Raw genomic sequence first — 16,944 nt, 5'->3', positions numbered from 1 at the left:
ATGTTCTTTTAATAATTAATAAAACTTCTTAAGCTGATTTACATTTTTTTTTAGTCCCCATAGGGGACATGAACTTGTGATGGTTTGATCACTCTTGCAGTATGATGTAATACCATAGTATGATGAACAATCTGTAGTGGTAGCCCTTGGGGCTTTCAGAAGGCTTTTTGTAGCTGCTATGGCAACCACACAGCACTCCACGATCTCATCTGTTTTGAACCCCTTGAACATAGATCTGGGCATTTAAATGCTGCTGTCAGAATAGAAAGTGGCATTTAAAGGGTTAACAGCTCCAATCAGTGGTGGTGCAGATCAGAGCTATTGCGCATGGGTGTTGGCTGTAAAAAAAACAGATGGCACCTGCATTGTATGGAGCGGAATCAACCACGGATATCCCTCCATGTGAACACTGAACCTACATGATGTAACTGTACATCATGGAGCATTAAGGAGTTAAACTTTGTTACATATATCGATAGACAGACAGACCTGTCAGGCAACTATTCAGTACTCAAGGATACATGTACCATAAAAATAATTTTAGTGCTCATGATTAGTGTTTGTTCTCAAAGGCAGTAGCTATAAGTCTGCCAGGGCTAACATGTTGCATACACTATATTGACCCATCTGAATTACCATTTGCCATGTACATGGATATTTTGGTTTTGCTTACGGCCCTAGTCATGGCCTAGTCCCTAGTAAGGTCTGTTAAAAGGTCGGATATTCACTCATAGATTAGCTACCATTCCATTTGGTGGTGCAGCACTATGATGGTTTATTCTATCAGTTTTACAAAATATATTTTCTGTACACAATTGCCTTGCCACTATAAAGTACATAGCCTCGAACATACACTATATGGACAAAACTTTTTGGGCACTGCATGTTTTTCATGAAAAGTGCTTTATTATTCTATGTAGTAACGTGTCGGCCCTCCTTCTGCTTGTATTAAAGTGGCAACATGTCAAGGCATACTTTCCACAACTTCTCTGTAAGTCCGGGCAGGAATAGATCGCCATTCCTTGTGCCAGGCTGTGAGAAGAGATTGCTGTGAGGATGGGTGTGGGTGGCGGTGTCGTACCCTTGGCTCCAGTTTGTCCCATAAGCACTCGATCGGATGAATGAATAGTTATTACAAAATGAGCAGCTTTTTATTTTACCCATGCCATTCCCAGCATGCCGTTCAGCAAACTCAGTATTTGCATATTTGCTGATTTTCTGCAGTGTCCAAAGACTTTTGTCCATATAGTGTACATTGCTAGCAGCAGATAGCAGCCACTGCCCCATGTTGCTGACACATATCCTCAGTAAAAGACCTTCTAATCACAGTAAAAAAAAATCTCAAGCTCAGGTTCACCACCAATTTGTTATATATATTTATTTTGGCTTCTGGTAATTTATAAGAGGCATTTTTCTATGACAATTAAAATCTGTACATTTTCTTCTTCAGGCACTTGAAGATGGCATAGCAGAACAGCTTGCTGTTTTGAGAATACTGAATGTATCTGGCGGAGAGATAGCTGAGCAGTCCTCAACTGCTGACGCTGCTTGTATTAAAGAGAATTTGGAAACTTTAAATTCTCGCTGGAATAAAATCAACAGAAAGCTACAAGAAAGAAGAAGAAGGTGAGCCCTCCTCTATGTATTTAAGAGTTTCTCTGCTAGTTACTCCAACAAGTATTGCAAACTGTAAGGCTGCCTTTACATGTGGCAGAAATTCTGCTGAATTTCTGCTGCCAGAATGCCACAGCATTTACAGTACAAGTCATACGGAGGAGATGTCAGAAATCTCATCCACATGGCGCAGAACATTTCTACGACAAATCCCCAGCATGTCTATTTATGCTGCGGAATTGAAGCCTTGAAATACAAGCCTTAAATTCTGAAGAAGATCCACGAGATACAACGTTGCCAAAGTTACACCACTTAGGTACCGATTTGGCCACTGTGGTTTCCCGGGATAATTGATGCCGGTTTTCTGTTGTGGAATGTCTACAGTGATTACGCCACATATGAGGGCAGCCTTTATGAAGTTGTCCACGATAAGCCTATCACAGGGTGAGAACCCTACATTTTCCATGTTTGATTTACCTGTAGCGCTATAGTAAGGGTAAAGCTTTGCACAGTTCTTGCTTAAATGTATATGCTGTCTATGTAATAGATTGACATGTCTTGTCCTGCAAGAGGGATTCTTTGTAACTATTCCTTGCTTTGCCATGTAGATGGGAGTCTTGAATGGAGGTCACTCTCTATTAACATTTCCAATACAGACAACCCCTTTAACAGCACATGCTTTAATAGTTTCCTTAACAGATGCATGTATATAGTTGTCAGGTCAAGCTGTACTTTTTGTTGGTCATTCAGCAAATATGGTATGATTTGAAGCTACCTTAGCTATATCTCTGCATACACTGATCACAAATTCAAAGCCAACCTTGTGAACATATAATACCAATGTCCAAAAATACACATGCACATGTGTATTACACCTCTATGGTTGTCTGCAGCCCCTTATTACCCTGTGTGCCTTTGGAATATGCCTATATTATAGAGGTACCGTATTCTCTCTTTGAAACAGTGCTTTAAAGGAAGAATACCCCCATAATACATCATCAGTAGGTCAAAAAAGTTTTTTCCAGTTGACTTCAATTGGAATCTCGAAAAAAAACATATGTTATGGGGAGCATAGAGGATACACTATGTCAATATACACTTTGTTTTTCTATGTCAAGTATTTTATCATTGCCATGACACCTGCTGCTTCTGAATCCCCTTTTTGAATATTTTCTGTAGCAGACATAAGGGCTCATGCCCACAGGTGTATGGATGAAATGATGCGGGTCTCCCTGCAGCATTTTAGCATTTTGCAGATACCGACTCTGCTGGCAGATAACTGGCAGAGACCGCATACGGCTGTGTTTTGCCCTGCACATGCCCGCTTATCACATGCACACAGACATGCTCAGTGTGACTGTTTTTTTTGTATTGCGTATGGACAGAGTTTCATATAAAGCCTATACAAATGTAGGCAGAGATATAGAGCATGCTGCAATCTATTTCTCATGCGTATTCATACGCAGGGTCTACACGCCGGTGTGCATTGATCAATGAAAGTCCATTAACTTTGATTGACTCCATTTATTGCCTATCGATGAAAACACGAGTCCTAACCCTAAGTACCCAAGCTAATCTCTCACTCGGGCAGGGGTACATTTCTTCATGCATAGCAGTCTATGTATGATGAGGGGAAAGGGGGTGATTCAGGACACAATTCCTTAGGTCTGCTCAGAGGTAATAAGACAGGCTTCTTTCTGTCGCCAGCAGTAGAAGGGGTTATTCATATTGCATATGTTTGTTTTCAGATACTCACAGTTAAGTCCCTACTTTCTTGCAAATAAATATATTGAACATCAACTAAACATTCTTGCTTTGTGTCAATAACTTAAGCTCTGTGAGCCCTTTGATGATGGATTTAGTAATTTGATTTCCTAAATAACACACTGAAAGTATAAAATTTGATGAAAAATATTGACTTGGCTAGAAGTGCTTTGCAGTTGCAAAAATCTTATGTAGTAAAATAAATCAGTCAATATTTTTTTCTCTGTCTGTCTAAGCTGTTATGACTCTGTATTACTCCACATGTCCGTGAAAGTATTCAATCTTATAAAAATGTTCAATCCTTGTGTGTGCTTCAGGATTACAAATGATATTTACGCACTTTCTTCATTTATCACTTATTGGAAAGTAGTTTTGAGAGTTAAAACAGCTGAATATGATGTTCTGTTGGATAATCTTGAAGTAAAATTGACATTTGTCATGTGATCAAATAACTTGTTATTTATAGGACAAAGTTAAAATACCTCATATCCATTTTATTTTAGAGTTTATGTTGGATCTAAGTCTATTCTTCCTCATCTTACAGTCCCAATTAGAGATAAGCGAGCATACTCGATAAGGCAAACTGCTCGAGCGAGTAGTGCCTTTTTTTAGTACCTGCCCGCTCGTCTCTAAAGATTCGGCTGCCGGTGCAGGTGACAGGTGAGTTGTGGCGGTGAGCAGGGAGGAGCGGGGGGCAGAGAGTAAGAGAGATCTCCCCTCCGTTCCTCCCCGCTCTCCCCCAGCGCTCCCTGACCCCTACCGGCACCCGAATCTTTAGAGACGAGCTGGCAGGTACTCGAATGAGGCACTATTCGCTCGAGTAGTTTGCCTTATCGAGTATGCTCGTTCATCTCTAGTCACAATACATTAGGCTAATCTCACTCAAAAAATGGTTAAAAATTAAAATTGATGTGTTTATGTCTAAGCAATTGTCTGAATTATCCAATTACACAGTCTTTACTGCTCTACGTAGACCTTAAAGGTGTATTCTCATCATGGACAAACATGCCAGTGATGCGAATCCCTCTCTGTGTGAGATCAGGAGGACAGAAAGCCAAGTATGTCCGTGCTACACTGTTTCTGTAACTTTCATAGAAGTGAATAGGAGATATAGAAAGAGCATACTACAGCAAGCTATACTGTTTCCATACCCTGGGAGCTGCAGAGACAATGTAGCTCACTGTGCTATGCTGTTTCTGCAATTTATGCTAATGTCTATGGGAGCTATGGAAATAGTGCAACACAGGCTGCTTGGCTGTTTCAATAACTCCCCCCCACCTCCAGCCATGGCATACAGCCCAACCAGGTGCTATGGGGGGCAGAGTTCAAGATAGAGGTGGAAAATTGTCACCGAAACACAAGTAATTTGCAGTTGTTAGCATAAAGAGCGCTATAGGTTTATTCTTGCATTTCAAATTTGTGTGTGAATATGCGAGCCACTCGGAGAATCACTGACAGGTCACACAGCACTCTGTGTAATCAAAACTGATTCTGTTTATTTGTTAACTAGCCAAAGTATTCATAGTCTTTTCAGACAAACACCTTGAAAGTGAGGCTAGATGACAGCTGACTGTTACATAGTGTTTGTGGATCCACTGCGTCATCCTACCAAGTGGAACCACCCTTTCCCAACCTACCTGGTGAGAATAGGAATCCAGAGTCAGTTGCATCGAGCCATGCAGATATGGAGGAGTGGACATAAAGTGGGAACCTGAGGCAGTCCTGTGCAGTGACCACAGATACAGGGAATAGATAGACAAACAAGAACCTAGCAGCAAATCATACAGAGTGCTGGAAACACCCAAAGACACAGTATAATCCAGAATACAGAAAAAACTGAATACAGACAAGATATCTGCACCAGCAGCTCTCATGCAGCCATATAAGAAATGAAACAACAACACCAAACATTCTGTGAAAGATCTTGAGGGTTTAAATAGGAAGCTGATTGCAAATCCCCACAAGCTGGATGGAGAAGCTAGACACAGTAGACCTGTGAATGCTGGAAGAAACAGAAGCAGACTCAGGAGACAGGATGATGCCTCCATCTGCTAGACCTAACACTGACTTAGGCCTCCTGCACACGGATGGAAATTCCCGCAGAATTTCCGCCTGTGGAAGCTGCCATAATCAGACAGCCACGATTTGTCTGCGTGAAATAACGCGCAGAAAACAAATCGCTGCATGCTCTATTTCTGTGCGGGGCTCGCAGAAATGTCACTCATCGGCCGCCGGCTCCAGGCTGCACATGCGCCGGCTGTCCGGCAGCCGGCACATCAAAGAGCCGGAGCTGCGGGAGCAGATGAGTGCAGAGCTGGTCTCTGCAGGGGGTCAGGTCCTCGCAGCTGGATCCGACCTGGCCGTTTGCAGGCGGCCTTATATATATGCATAGCTTGTTACAATTAATTTATTATTGGTTATTGAAATTAACAACATCGGTCTGTGGGCAAAACTCTTCTCTAGTCACGCACTGTTTGCTAACTGTTTCTGTGATCGTAAATTAGTTAATTTATAAGCATTCCTGAGCCTAATTAAGGCTTACATGGTTAAATATAAGTATAGAAGATCAAATGCAGAACTCTTTTGCATCTATTTCAATCCATTTTTAATCAGCTGTTTTTCCATGAGCACACACTTGTGTGAGTGAAGGTCAATCGCAGCTTTTCTTCTTCAGTCCTTATAAACTTTTGATTGCCCTGTTCGTGGGTCAAGACATCAGGATATGTGTTAAGCAAGATAAACTAAATGAAATAGGGAACAAGATGGAGTGCAGCAGACATTAAAGCTTTTCTCACACTGACCAAATCTGCACCTAAATGGTGTGGATTTTGCAGTGGACATTGGTGTTGATTTGCTGCAGATTTCAATCACTGCACTGCACTGCAGATGCCACACTGAACTTTTCAGCTCCATGTTGACAAATGTTTTATTGTAAATGCTGCAGATTGTTTCATAACAAAATCCGCTGTGGAGATGTCACATCATTTATAGTCTATATGAAGGCACAGTCAATGTGTGTTCAGAGTGATTTTAAGGAATTTGTTCAACTTTTGAATTTCTAATGAACATTGCATTTTTATGCTGCTTTTCAAGGTATTTTACCTTTATTTTAATGGTTTTTATTGAATTGTAAATGACCACATGCTATAGGTCTCAGTCACACAAGTGTTTTAACATCTGATTATTCGCATGTTAAAAAAGATCTCACTATATGGAAACCAATGCTTACCAATGGCAGCGGTCACATGTGTGAATTTTACATGTGCACAAACGTCTGCAGTGAAAATTATAGGACATCATTTTTTACGTGAAACCCCTGGATGCAGCAGCATCCAGGGGTTTCACCTTGTGCTCAATGGGGCCGTTGGCAACAGCGCCGACTCCATTGAGAACATACAGTGAAGATTGCGATCCTCTGACACAGCTGTGGCAAAGGACCACAATGTTCTCCCATTTCATTCCAATGGAGCCGGCGCTAGAGCCGGCTCCAATGAAAGAAATGGGCTGCCAGCAAGCCCTTTAGTGATTTTCAGGGAAGAGCTTTAAATATAAGCCCTTCCTTGAAAAATCATCCCTAAAATGTGTAAAAAAATAAAAAAATTATATATATATATATATATACTCACCTCTCCGCAGCTGCTGCGGCTCAGGCGTGTCCAGCCGGGTCTTCTCCTGCACTGCTCTGAAATGCTTACAGCAGGCGGGGATTTGAAATCCCGACCTGCTGAAAGGGCTGCCTCTGATTGGCTGAGCACTGTGACCAATCAGAGGCAGCTCTCAGCTATTGAATGACAGCTGAGAGCTGCCTGTGATTGGTCCCTGCGCTCAGCCAATCAGAGGCAGCGCTCATCCATTCATTGAATTCAATCAATGGCTGAGCAGTGCAGGAGAAGACCCAGCTGGACGCGCCTGAGCCATGGCAGCTGCGGAGAGGTGAGTGTATATATATATGTATATATATATATATAATATATATAATTTTATTTTTTACACATTTTAGGGATCATTTTATATTTAAAGCCCTTCTCTGAAAATCACTGCAGGGCCTGCCGGCAGCCCATTGCTTTCAATGGAGCCGTCTGTAGCACTGGTTACATTGAATTCAATGGGAGAACATTGCGATCCTCTGCCATAGCTGTGACAATGCTGTCACAGTGTTCCGTGACAAGGAGACTCCCTGCGGAGATGAAGAAATGCTCTGCCACAGCTGTCACAGCTGTAGCAGAGGATTGCAATGTTTACTGTATGTCAATAGAGCCGCCGCTGCTGCCTCCGGCCCCATTGAACAAAGGTGATACCCGTGGATGTGACAGCATCCAGGGGTTTCACATCCAAGAAATCCCCTGCTGCAGCTGTCACAGCCGCACCATGGGATAGCGGGCAGCGCTCTTTTTGTGTGGAAAAAGGCAGCCAAGTGCGTTTTTTTTCTGCGTGCCACTTGCTTCGATCACGCGAATTTGTTAACGCATGCGTTTTGCAAACGCCCGTGTGACTGATCCCTTAGGGTATGGTGTTTTTTTTCACATTGATTTCAGAGGAAAGATAAATAACTAAACCTAAAGATGGCTAATTAAATGGTAGATATACGTCCCCATACTGTCAGTTTACAGTATATCAAAGCTCCTGAAACAGCCAGGTAAAAATCTTGCACTGGAGTTAATTTCCACCTGATCCCTTTCTAGTAATAGACAGCTAAGCTGACATACTGTAGCTTCACCAAGGAGCAGACTTTAATCTGTCAGGTTTCTGCCAGGCACGCAGAGAAGTGGAAGAGTGTTCTAGCTCTAGCCAATTGCCTTACAGGCACAGAAAAGAAGGGGGAAATGGTTGATCTCCTGGGATGAGCTTAGAAGAATTCTTTATAAATTTCCTACCATTTTGATTGCAATATGAATAATTATAAGATCAAAGCAGAAATTGATAGAATTAAAATGATTATTATTAGAGATGAGCGAACGCGTTCGTCCGAGCTTGATATTCGTGCGAATATTAGGGTGTTCGGGATGTTCGTTATTCGTAACGAACACCATGCGGTGTTCTGGTTACTTTCACTTCCTTCCCTGAGACGTTAGCGCGCTTTTCTGGCCAATTGAAAGACAGGGAAGGCATTACAACTTCCCCCTGCAACGTTTAAGCCCTATACCACCCCCCTGCTGTGAGTGGCTGGCGAGATCAGGTGTTCGCCTAATATAAAAGTCGGCCCCTCCCGCGGCTCGCCTCAGATGCGGTGTGAGTTAGATGAGGGACAGTGCTGTTTATACCGGAGCTGCTGTAGGGAAAGAATTGGTAGTTAGTGTAGGCTTCAAGACCCCCCAAAGGTCCTTATTAGGGCCACTGGTAGCTGTGTGTTGGCTGCTGTTAGCAGTGGCATTTTTTTTTTCTCAAAATCGGCTCTGCAGAGCGTTGCACCTGGCATTAGGGACAGAAGTGCTGCATAGGCAGGGAGAGTGTTAGGAGTGAGTGTAGCCTTCAAGAACCTCAACGGTCCTTTCTAGGGCCATATTTATCCGTGTGCAGTACTGTTCAGGCTGCTGTTAGCTGTGCTGCATTTTTTTTGGGCTTCTCAAAATCGCCTCTGCAGAGCATTCCACCCTCCATTGATACTGCAGGGAAAGAATTGTATAGGCAGGGCCACAACACAGTTATTATTCATAGAATATACGCAGTGCTGCCTTTTGGTGGAAAAACAAGTGGAAACAAATCTATTTGTCCAGCCTGTGTCCGTCCTTACGGGCGGTGGACACGTGTGAGCTGCGTGAAAAACATTGCTAAATCATACGCACCCAGCTACGCTTTACTGCTGGCTTCGCCATTTGCTTTCCTTAATTGGGAAAAAAAATTCCTGCTCTGCCAGAGTTATAATAACTCTGCTACCCTCACGTTCTGTGACACATAAGCAGGGACACAGCACAGTTATTAAACTTCTCATGTTCATAGAATATACGCAGTGCTGCCTTTTGGTGGGAAAAAACTGAAAACAAATCTATTTGTCCAGCCTCTGTCCGTCCTAAGGGCGGTGGACACGTGTGAGCTGCGTGAAAAACATTGCTAAATCATACGCACCCAGCTACGCTTTACTGCTGGCTTCGCCATTTGCTTTCCTTAATTGGGAAAAAAAATTCCTGCTCTGCCAGAGTTATAATAACTCTGCTACCCTCACGTTCTGTGACACATAAGCAGGGACACAGCACAGTTATTAAACTTCTCATGTTCATTGAATATACGCAGTGCTGCCTTTTGGTGGGAAAAAACTGAAAACAAATCTATTTGTCCAGCCTCTGTCCGTCCTAACGCCTGTGGACACGTGTGAGCTGCGTGAAAAACATTGCTAAATCATACGCACCCAGCTACGCTTTACTGCTGGCTTCGCCATTTGCTTTCCTTAATTGGGAAAAAAAATTCCTGCTCTGCCAGAGTTATAATAACTCTGCTACCCTCACGTTCTGTGACACATAAGCAGGGACACAGCACAGTTATTAAACTTCTCATGTTCATAGAATATACGCAGTGCTGCCTTTTGGTGGGAAAAAACTGAAAACAAATCTATTTGTCCAGCCTCTGTCCGTCCTAACGCCTGTGGACACGTGTGAGCTGCGTGAAAAACATTGCTAAATCATACGCACCCAGCTACGCTTTACTGCTGGCTTCGCCATTTGCTTTCCTTAATTGGGAAAAAAAATTCCTGCTCTGCCAGAGTTATAATAACTCTGCTACCCTCACGTTCTGTGACACATAAGCAGGGACACAGCACAGTTATTAAACTTCTCATGTTCATTGAATATACGCAGTGCTGCCTTTTGGTGGGAAAAAACTGAAAACAAATCTATTTGTCCAGCCTGTGTCCGTCCTTACGGGCGGTGGACACGTGTGAGCTGCGTGAAAAACATTGCTAAATCATATGCACCCAGCTACGCTTTACTGCTGGCTTCGCCATTTGCTTTCCTTAATTGGGAAAAAAAATTCCTGCTCTGCCAGAGTTATAATAACTCTGCTACCCTCACGTTCTGTGACACATAAGCAGGGACACAGCACAGTTATTAAACTTCTCATGTTCATAGAATATACGCAGTGCTGCCTTTTGGTGGGAAAAAACTGAAAACAAATCTATTTGTCCAGCCTCTGTCCGTCCTAACGCCTGTGGACACGTGTGAGCTGCGTGAAAAACATTGCTAAATCATACGCACCCAGCTACGCTTTACTGCTGGCTTCGCCATTTGCTTTCCTTAATTGGGAAAAAAAATTCCTGCTCTGCCAGAGTTATAATAACTCTGCTACCCTCACGTTCTGTGACACATAAGCAGGGACACAGCACAGTTATTAAACTTCTCATGTTCATTGAATATACGCAGTGCTGCCTTTTGGTGGGAAAAAACTGAAAACAAATCTATTTGTCCAGCCTGTGTCCGTCCTTACGGGCGGTGGACACGTGTGAGCTGCGTGAAAAACATTGCTAAATCATACGCACCCAGCTACGCTTTACTGCTGGCTTCGCCATTTGCTTTCCTTAATTGGGAAAAAAAATTCCTGCTCTGCCAGAGTTATAATAACTCTGCTACCCTCACGTTCTGTGACACATAAGCAGGGACACAGCACAGTTATTAAACTTAGATTATTCATTCACTAGAGGCAGTGGGGCCTTTCGTTTTCCAAAAAGGGCAAAAATTATATTTGGCCTGCAGTCTTGCGCCAATTTATTTCCTGCCTGTGAAATCAAATCACTGGTAATACAGCATGCTGAGGGGTAGGGGTAGGCCTAGAGGACGTGGACGCGGCCGAGGACGCGGAGGGCCAAGTCAGGGTGTGGGCACAGGCCGAGCTCCTGATCCTGGTGTGTCGCAGCCGACTGCTGCGCGATTAGGAGAGAGGCACGTTTCTGGCGTCCCCACATTCATCGCCCAATTAATGGGTCCACGCGGGAGACGGTTATTAGAAAATGAGCAGTGTGAGCAGGTCCTGTCCTGGATGGCAGAAAGTGCTTCGAGCAACCTATCGTCAACACGCAGTTCTGCGCCGTCCACTGCTGCAAATCCGAATCCTCTGTCTGCTGCTCCTCCTTCCTCCCAGCCTCCTCACTCCACTACAATGACACCTGCTCAGGAGCGGGAACACTCCCAGGAACTGTTCTCGGGCCCCTGCTCAGATTGGGCAGCAGCGGTTCCTCTCCCACCAGAGGAGTTTATCGTGACTGATGCCCAACCATTCGAAAGTTCCCGGGGTCCGGGGGATGAGGCTGGGGACTTCCGCCAACTGTCTCAACAACTTTCTGTGGGTGAGGAGGACGATGACGATCATACACAGTTGTCTTGCAGTGAGGTAGTAGTAAGGGCAGTAAGTCCGAGGGAGCAGCGCACAGAGGATTCGGAGGAAGAGCAGCAGGACGATGAGGTGACTGACCCCACCTGGTGTGCAACGCTTACTCAGGAGGACAGGTCTTCAGAGGGGGAGTCAAGGGCATCAGCAGGGCAGGTTGCAAGAGGCAGTGCGGTGGCCAGGGGTAGAGGCAGGGGTAGAGGCAGGGCCAGACCGAATAATCCACCAAGTGTTTCCCAAAGCGCCCCCTCGCGCCATGCCACCCTGCAGAGGCCGAGGTGCTCTAAGGTCTGGCAGTTTTTCACAGAGACGCCTGACGACCGACGAACAGTGGTGTGCAACCTTTGTTGCGCAAAGCTCAGCCGGGGAGCCAACACCAACAGCCTCACCACCACCACCATGCGCAGACATATGATGGCCAAGCACCCCACAAGGTGGGACGAAGGCCGTTCAGCGCCTCCGGTTTGCACCCCTGCCTCTCCCCCTGTGCCCCAACCTGCCACTGAGATGCAACCCCCCTCTCAGGACACAGGCACTACCGCCTCATGGCCTGCACCCACACCCTCATCTCCGCTGTCCTCGGCCCCATCCAGCAGTGTAGTTCAGCGCACCGTCCAGCCGTCGCTTGCGCAAGTGTTCGAGCGCAAGCGCAAGTACGCCGCCACGCACCCGCACGCTCAAACGTTAACCGTCCGCATCGCAAAATTCATCAGCCTTGAGATGCTGCCGTATAGGGTTGTGGAAACGGAGTCCTTCAAAAGTATCATGGAGGCGGCGGCCCCGCGCTACTCAGTTCCCAGTCGCCACTACTTTTCCCGATGTGCCGTCCCAGCCCTGCACGACCACGTCTCCCGCAACATTGTACGCGCCCTCACCAACGCGGTTACTGCCACGGTCCACTTAACTACGGACACGTGGACAAGCACAGGCGGGCAGGGCCACTACATCTCCCTGACGGCACATTGGGTGAATTTAGTGGAGGCTGGGACAGAGTCAGAGCCTGGGACCGCTCACGTCCTACCCACCCCCAGAATTGCGGGCCCCAGCTCGGTGCTGGTATCTGCGGAGGTGTATGCTTCCTCCACTAAAGCACCCTCCTCCTCCTCCTCCTCCTCCTCCTCTGTCTCGCAATCAAGATGTGTTAGCAGCAGCATGTCGCCAGCAGTCGGTGTCGCGCGGTGTGGCAGCACAGCGGTGGGCAAGCGTCAGCAGGCCGTGCTGAAACTACTCAGCTTAGGCGATAAGAGGCACACGGCCCACGAACTGCTGCAGGGTCTGACACAGCAGACCGACCGCTGGCTTGCGCCGCTGAGCCTCCAACCGGGCATGGTCGTGTGTGACAACGGCCGTAACCTGGTGGCGGCTCTGCAGCTCGGCAGCCTCACGCACGTGCCATGCCTGGCCCACGTCTTTAATTTGGTGGTTCAGCGCTTTCTGAAAAGCTACCCACGCTTGTCAGACCTGCTCGTAAAGGCGCGCCGGCTCTGCGCACATTTCCGCAAGTCCCACACGGACGCTGCCACCCTGCGCACCCTGCAACATCACTTTAAGCTGCCAGTGCACCGACTGCTGTGCGACGTGCCCACACGGTGGAACTCTACGCTCCACATGTTGGCCAGGCTCTATGAACAACGGAGAGCTATAGTCGAATACCAACTCCAACATGGGCGGCGCAGTGGGAGTCAGCCTCCTCAATTCCTTTCAGAAGAGTGGGCCTGGTTGGCAGACATCTGCCATGTCCTTGGTAATTTTGAGGAGTCTACCCAGGTGGTGAGCGGCGATGCTACAATCATTAGCGTCACCATTCCTCTGCTATGCATCTTGAGAAATTCCCTGCAAACCATAAAGGCAGCTGCTTTGCGCTCGGAAACGGGGGCGGGGGAAGACAGTATGCCGCTGGATAGTCAGGGCACCCTCCTGTCTATTTCTCAGCGCGTACAGGAGGAGGAGGAGGAGCATGAGGAGGATGAGGAGGAGGGGGAAGAGACAGCTTGGGCCGCTGCTGACGGTACACCGGCTGATTGCCTGTCATCCTTTCAGCGTGTATGGCCTGAGGAGGAGGAGGAGGAGGAGGAGGAGGAGGAGGATCCTGAAAGTGATCTTCCTAGTGAGGACAGCCATGTGTTGCGTACTGGTACCCTGGCACACATGGCTGACTTCATGTTAGGATGCCTTTCTCGTGACCCTCGCGTTGCACGCATTCTGGCCACGACGGATTACTGGGTGTACACACTGCTCGATCCACGGTATAAGGAGAACCTGCCCACTCTGATTCCCGAAGAGGAAAGGGGTTCGAGAGTGTTGCTATACCACAGGACCCTTGCGGACAAGCTGATGGTAAAATTCCCAGCCGACAGCGCTAGTGGCAGAAGGCGCAGTACCGAGGGCAAGGTAGCAGGGGAGGTGCGGAGATCGAGCAGCATGTACATCCCAGGCAGTGCAACAGTCTTTAAGGGCCTGGCCAGCTTTATGGCTCCCCACCAAGACTATGTCACCGCTCCCCAGTCACGGCTGAGTCGGCGGGAGCACTGTAAAAGGATGGTGAGGGAGTACGTAGCGGATCGCACGACCATCCTTGGTGACGCCTCTGCCCCCTACAACTACTGGGTGTCGAAGCTGGACACGTGGCCTGAACTAGCGCTGTATGCCCTTGAGGTGCTTGCTTGTCCTGCGGCTAGTGTCTTGTCGGAAAGGGTGTTTAGTGCGGCTGGGGGAATCATCACAGATAAGCGTAGCCGCTTGTCAACCGACAGTGCCGACAGGCTAACACTCATCAAGATGAACAAAGGCTGGATTTCCCCAGACTTCTGTTCTCCACCAGCGGACAGCAGCGATACGTAAGCAATACGTAGGCTGCACCCGCGGATGGAAGCTACGTTCTCTCTCACCATCCAAAACGGGGACATTTCTGCTTCATCAATCTGTGTCTAATATTCCTCCTCCTCCTCCTGCTCCTCCTCCTGAAACCTCACGTAATCACGCTGAACGGGCAATTTTTCTTAGGGCCACAAGGCTCACTCAAATAATTTTTCTTAACAATTTTTATAAGTTTCAATGCGCTTAAAAGCGTTGGAACTTTAACTTGAACCAATTTCTCGTTACACTGGGCTGCCTACAGGCCTAGTTACCACTTAAGCCACATTAACCATTGCTTACATGGAACGAAGACTGCGCTCCCGCTATACTGCTGCTTCAGAATTGTTACTGGGGCCTGTCTTGAGTGCTACTATTGCTTACATGGAACGAAGACTGCGCTCCCGCTATACTGCTGCTTCAGAATTGTTACTGGGGCCTGTCTTGAGTGCTACTATTGCTTACATGGAACGAAGACTGCGCTCCCGCTATACTGCTGCTTCAGAATTGTTACTGGGGCCTGTCTTGAGTGCTACTATTGCTTACATGGAACGAAGACTGCGCTCCCGCTATACTGCTGCTTCAGAATTGTTACTGGGGCCTGTCTTGAGTACTACTATTGCTTACATGGAACGAAGACTGCGCTCCCGCTATACTGCTGCTTCAGAATTGTTACTGGGGCCTGTCTTGAGTGCTACTATTGCTTACATGGAACGAAGACTGCGCTCCCGCTATACTGCTGCTTCAGAATTGTTACTGGGGCCTGTCTTGAGTGCTACTATTGCTGACATGGAACGGACACGTGGAGAGGACACGTAGTGCCTCAAAAACATCCCCCTCCTCCTCCAACAGGGAAAACATTGTTGGCAAATGCCTTTGCATTGGTTCGTCTGGTGGCAGTCCAAGAATTTCACCTTTACCGACACTACAAGAGAGCCCCCCCACCATCCCCCCGCCACGGCCTACTTAATCCTGGCCACATTCCGAAAACCAACAAAATACAACCGTGCTACTAGGTCCGCAGTCACCACCACATTACCACCAACGCGGTTACTGTTAAGGTGCATATAACCACGGACACGTGGAGAGGACACGTAGTGCCTCAAAAACATCCCCCTCCTCCTCCAACAGGGAAAACATTGTTGGCAAATGCCTTTGCATTGGTTCGTCTGGTGGCAGTCCAAGAATTTCACCTTTACCGACACTACAAGAGAGCCCCCCCACCATCCCCCCGCCACGGCCTACTTAATCCTGGCCACATTCCGAAAACCAACAAAATACAACCGTGCTACTAGGTCCGCAGTCACCACCACATTACCACCAACGCGGTTACTGTTAAGGTGCATATTACCAGTCTGACTGGGGCATGCAGACACCTTGACAGAATGAATAGTGTGTGGCACATAGGTTCCCCATTGCTATGCCCACGTGTGCAGCTCCTGATGGCGGTGGCACAGGATTCTATTTCTCATTGCTTCTGTACAGCATTGTGGGCTATCGCTCCCCAACTTTTAAAGAGGGTCGCTGCCTAGCCGTGCCAACCTCTGCAGTGTGTGCCTGCGGTCCCTCGTCATGGCAGACGCAATTCTAAATAGACATGAGCGTGGTGTGGCATGAGGGCAGCTGAAGGCTGCCCAGGGACACTTTGGTGTGCGCTGTGGGGGGGAGGGGGGGCGGTTGGGCAGCATGTAACCCAGGAGAAGTGTCAGTGGAGTGTCATGCAGGCAGTGATTGTGCTTTGTTGGAGGTAGTGTGGTGCTTAGCAAAGGTATGCCATGCTAATGAGCGCTTTTCAGAAGTAAAAGTTGTTGGGAGGGGGGGGGGCCCACTCTTGCCGCTATTGTGGCTTAATAGTGGGACCTGTGAACTTAGGATGCAGCCCAACATGTAGCCCCTCGCCTGCCCTATCCGTCACTGTGTCATTCCCATCACTTTCCTGAATTGCCCAGATTTTCACACATGAAAACCTTAGCGAGCATCGGCGAAATACAAAAATGTTCTGGTCGCCCATTGACTTCAATGGGGTTCGTTGTTCGAAACGAACCCTCGAGCATCACGGGAAGTTCGTTACGAATAACGAACACCCGAACATTTTGGTGTTCGCTCATCTCTAATTATTATCTCTTTCCCATATTTTCCGTTTTTACAGTGTTTTTTATTTCTCCATATTTCTTTATTACTACTGTGTTCCTTGAGAAAAAAACTTAAGCACAGGAAAATCATGAACTAGTTAAGTATTTTAAAGACAAACTATGGTCAAAAAGCTAACGGATGCTCATTTTTGCAATAAACCTATCAGCAAATGCTGTATAGTGCAGTCTAATATGTTAAAAACCATCTACAGTATATGTACTGTGCGCTGATACCAGCCATATAGATTTGCAGTAACAAGCTACCTAGATC

The 16,944-nt window shown here is 46.8% G+C and overlaps 1 protein-coding gene across 1 annotated transcript in view; it reads left to right on the top strand.

The window, feature by feature from the left end:
- Positions 1–16,944, top strand: part of DMD (dystrophin) — a 2,524,637-nt gene that overhangs the window by 1,549,412 nt on the left and 958,281 nt on the right. The window contains exon 45 of the mRNA XM_066577956.1: positions 1,451–1,626. Within this exon, the coding sequence (XP_066434053.1) occupies positions 1,451–1,626 (176 nt within the window). The remainder of the gene's footprint in view (positions 1–1,450; positions 1,627–16,944) is intronic.

This window comes from Eleutherodactylus coqui, chromosome 1, assembly GCF_035609145.1.
Source record: "Eleutherodactylus coqui strain aEleCoq1 chromosome 1, aEleCoq1.hap1, whole genome shotgun sequence".
Classification (NCBI taxonomy): domain Eukaryota; kingdom Metazoa; phylum Chordata; class Amphibia; order Anura; family Eleutherodactylidae; genus Eleutherodactylus; species Eleutherodactylus coqui.
Note: the sequence above shows the minus strand (reverse complement) of the source record. Positions and strands in the feature narration are given on the sequence as shown.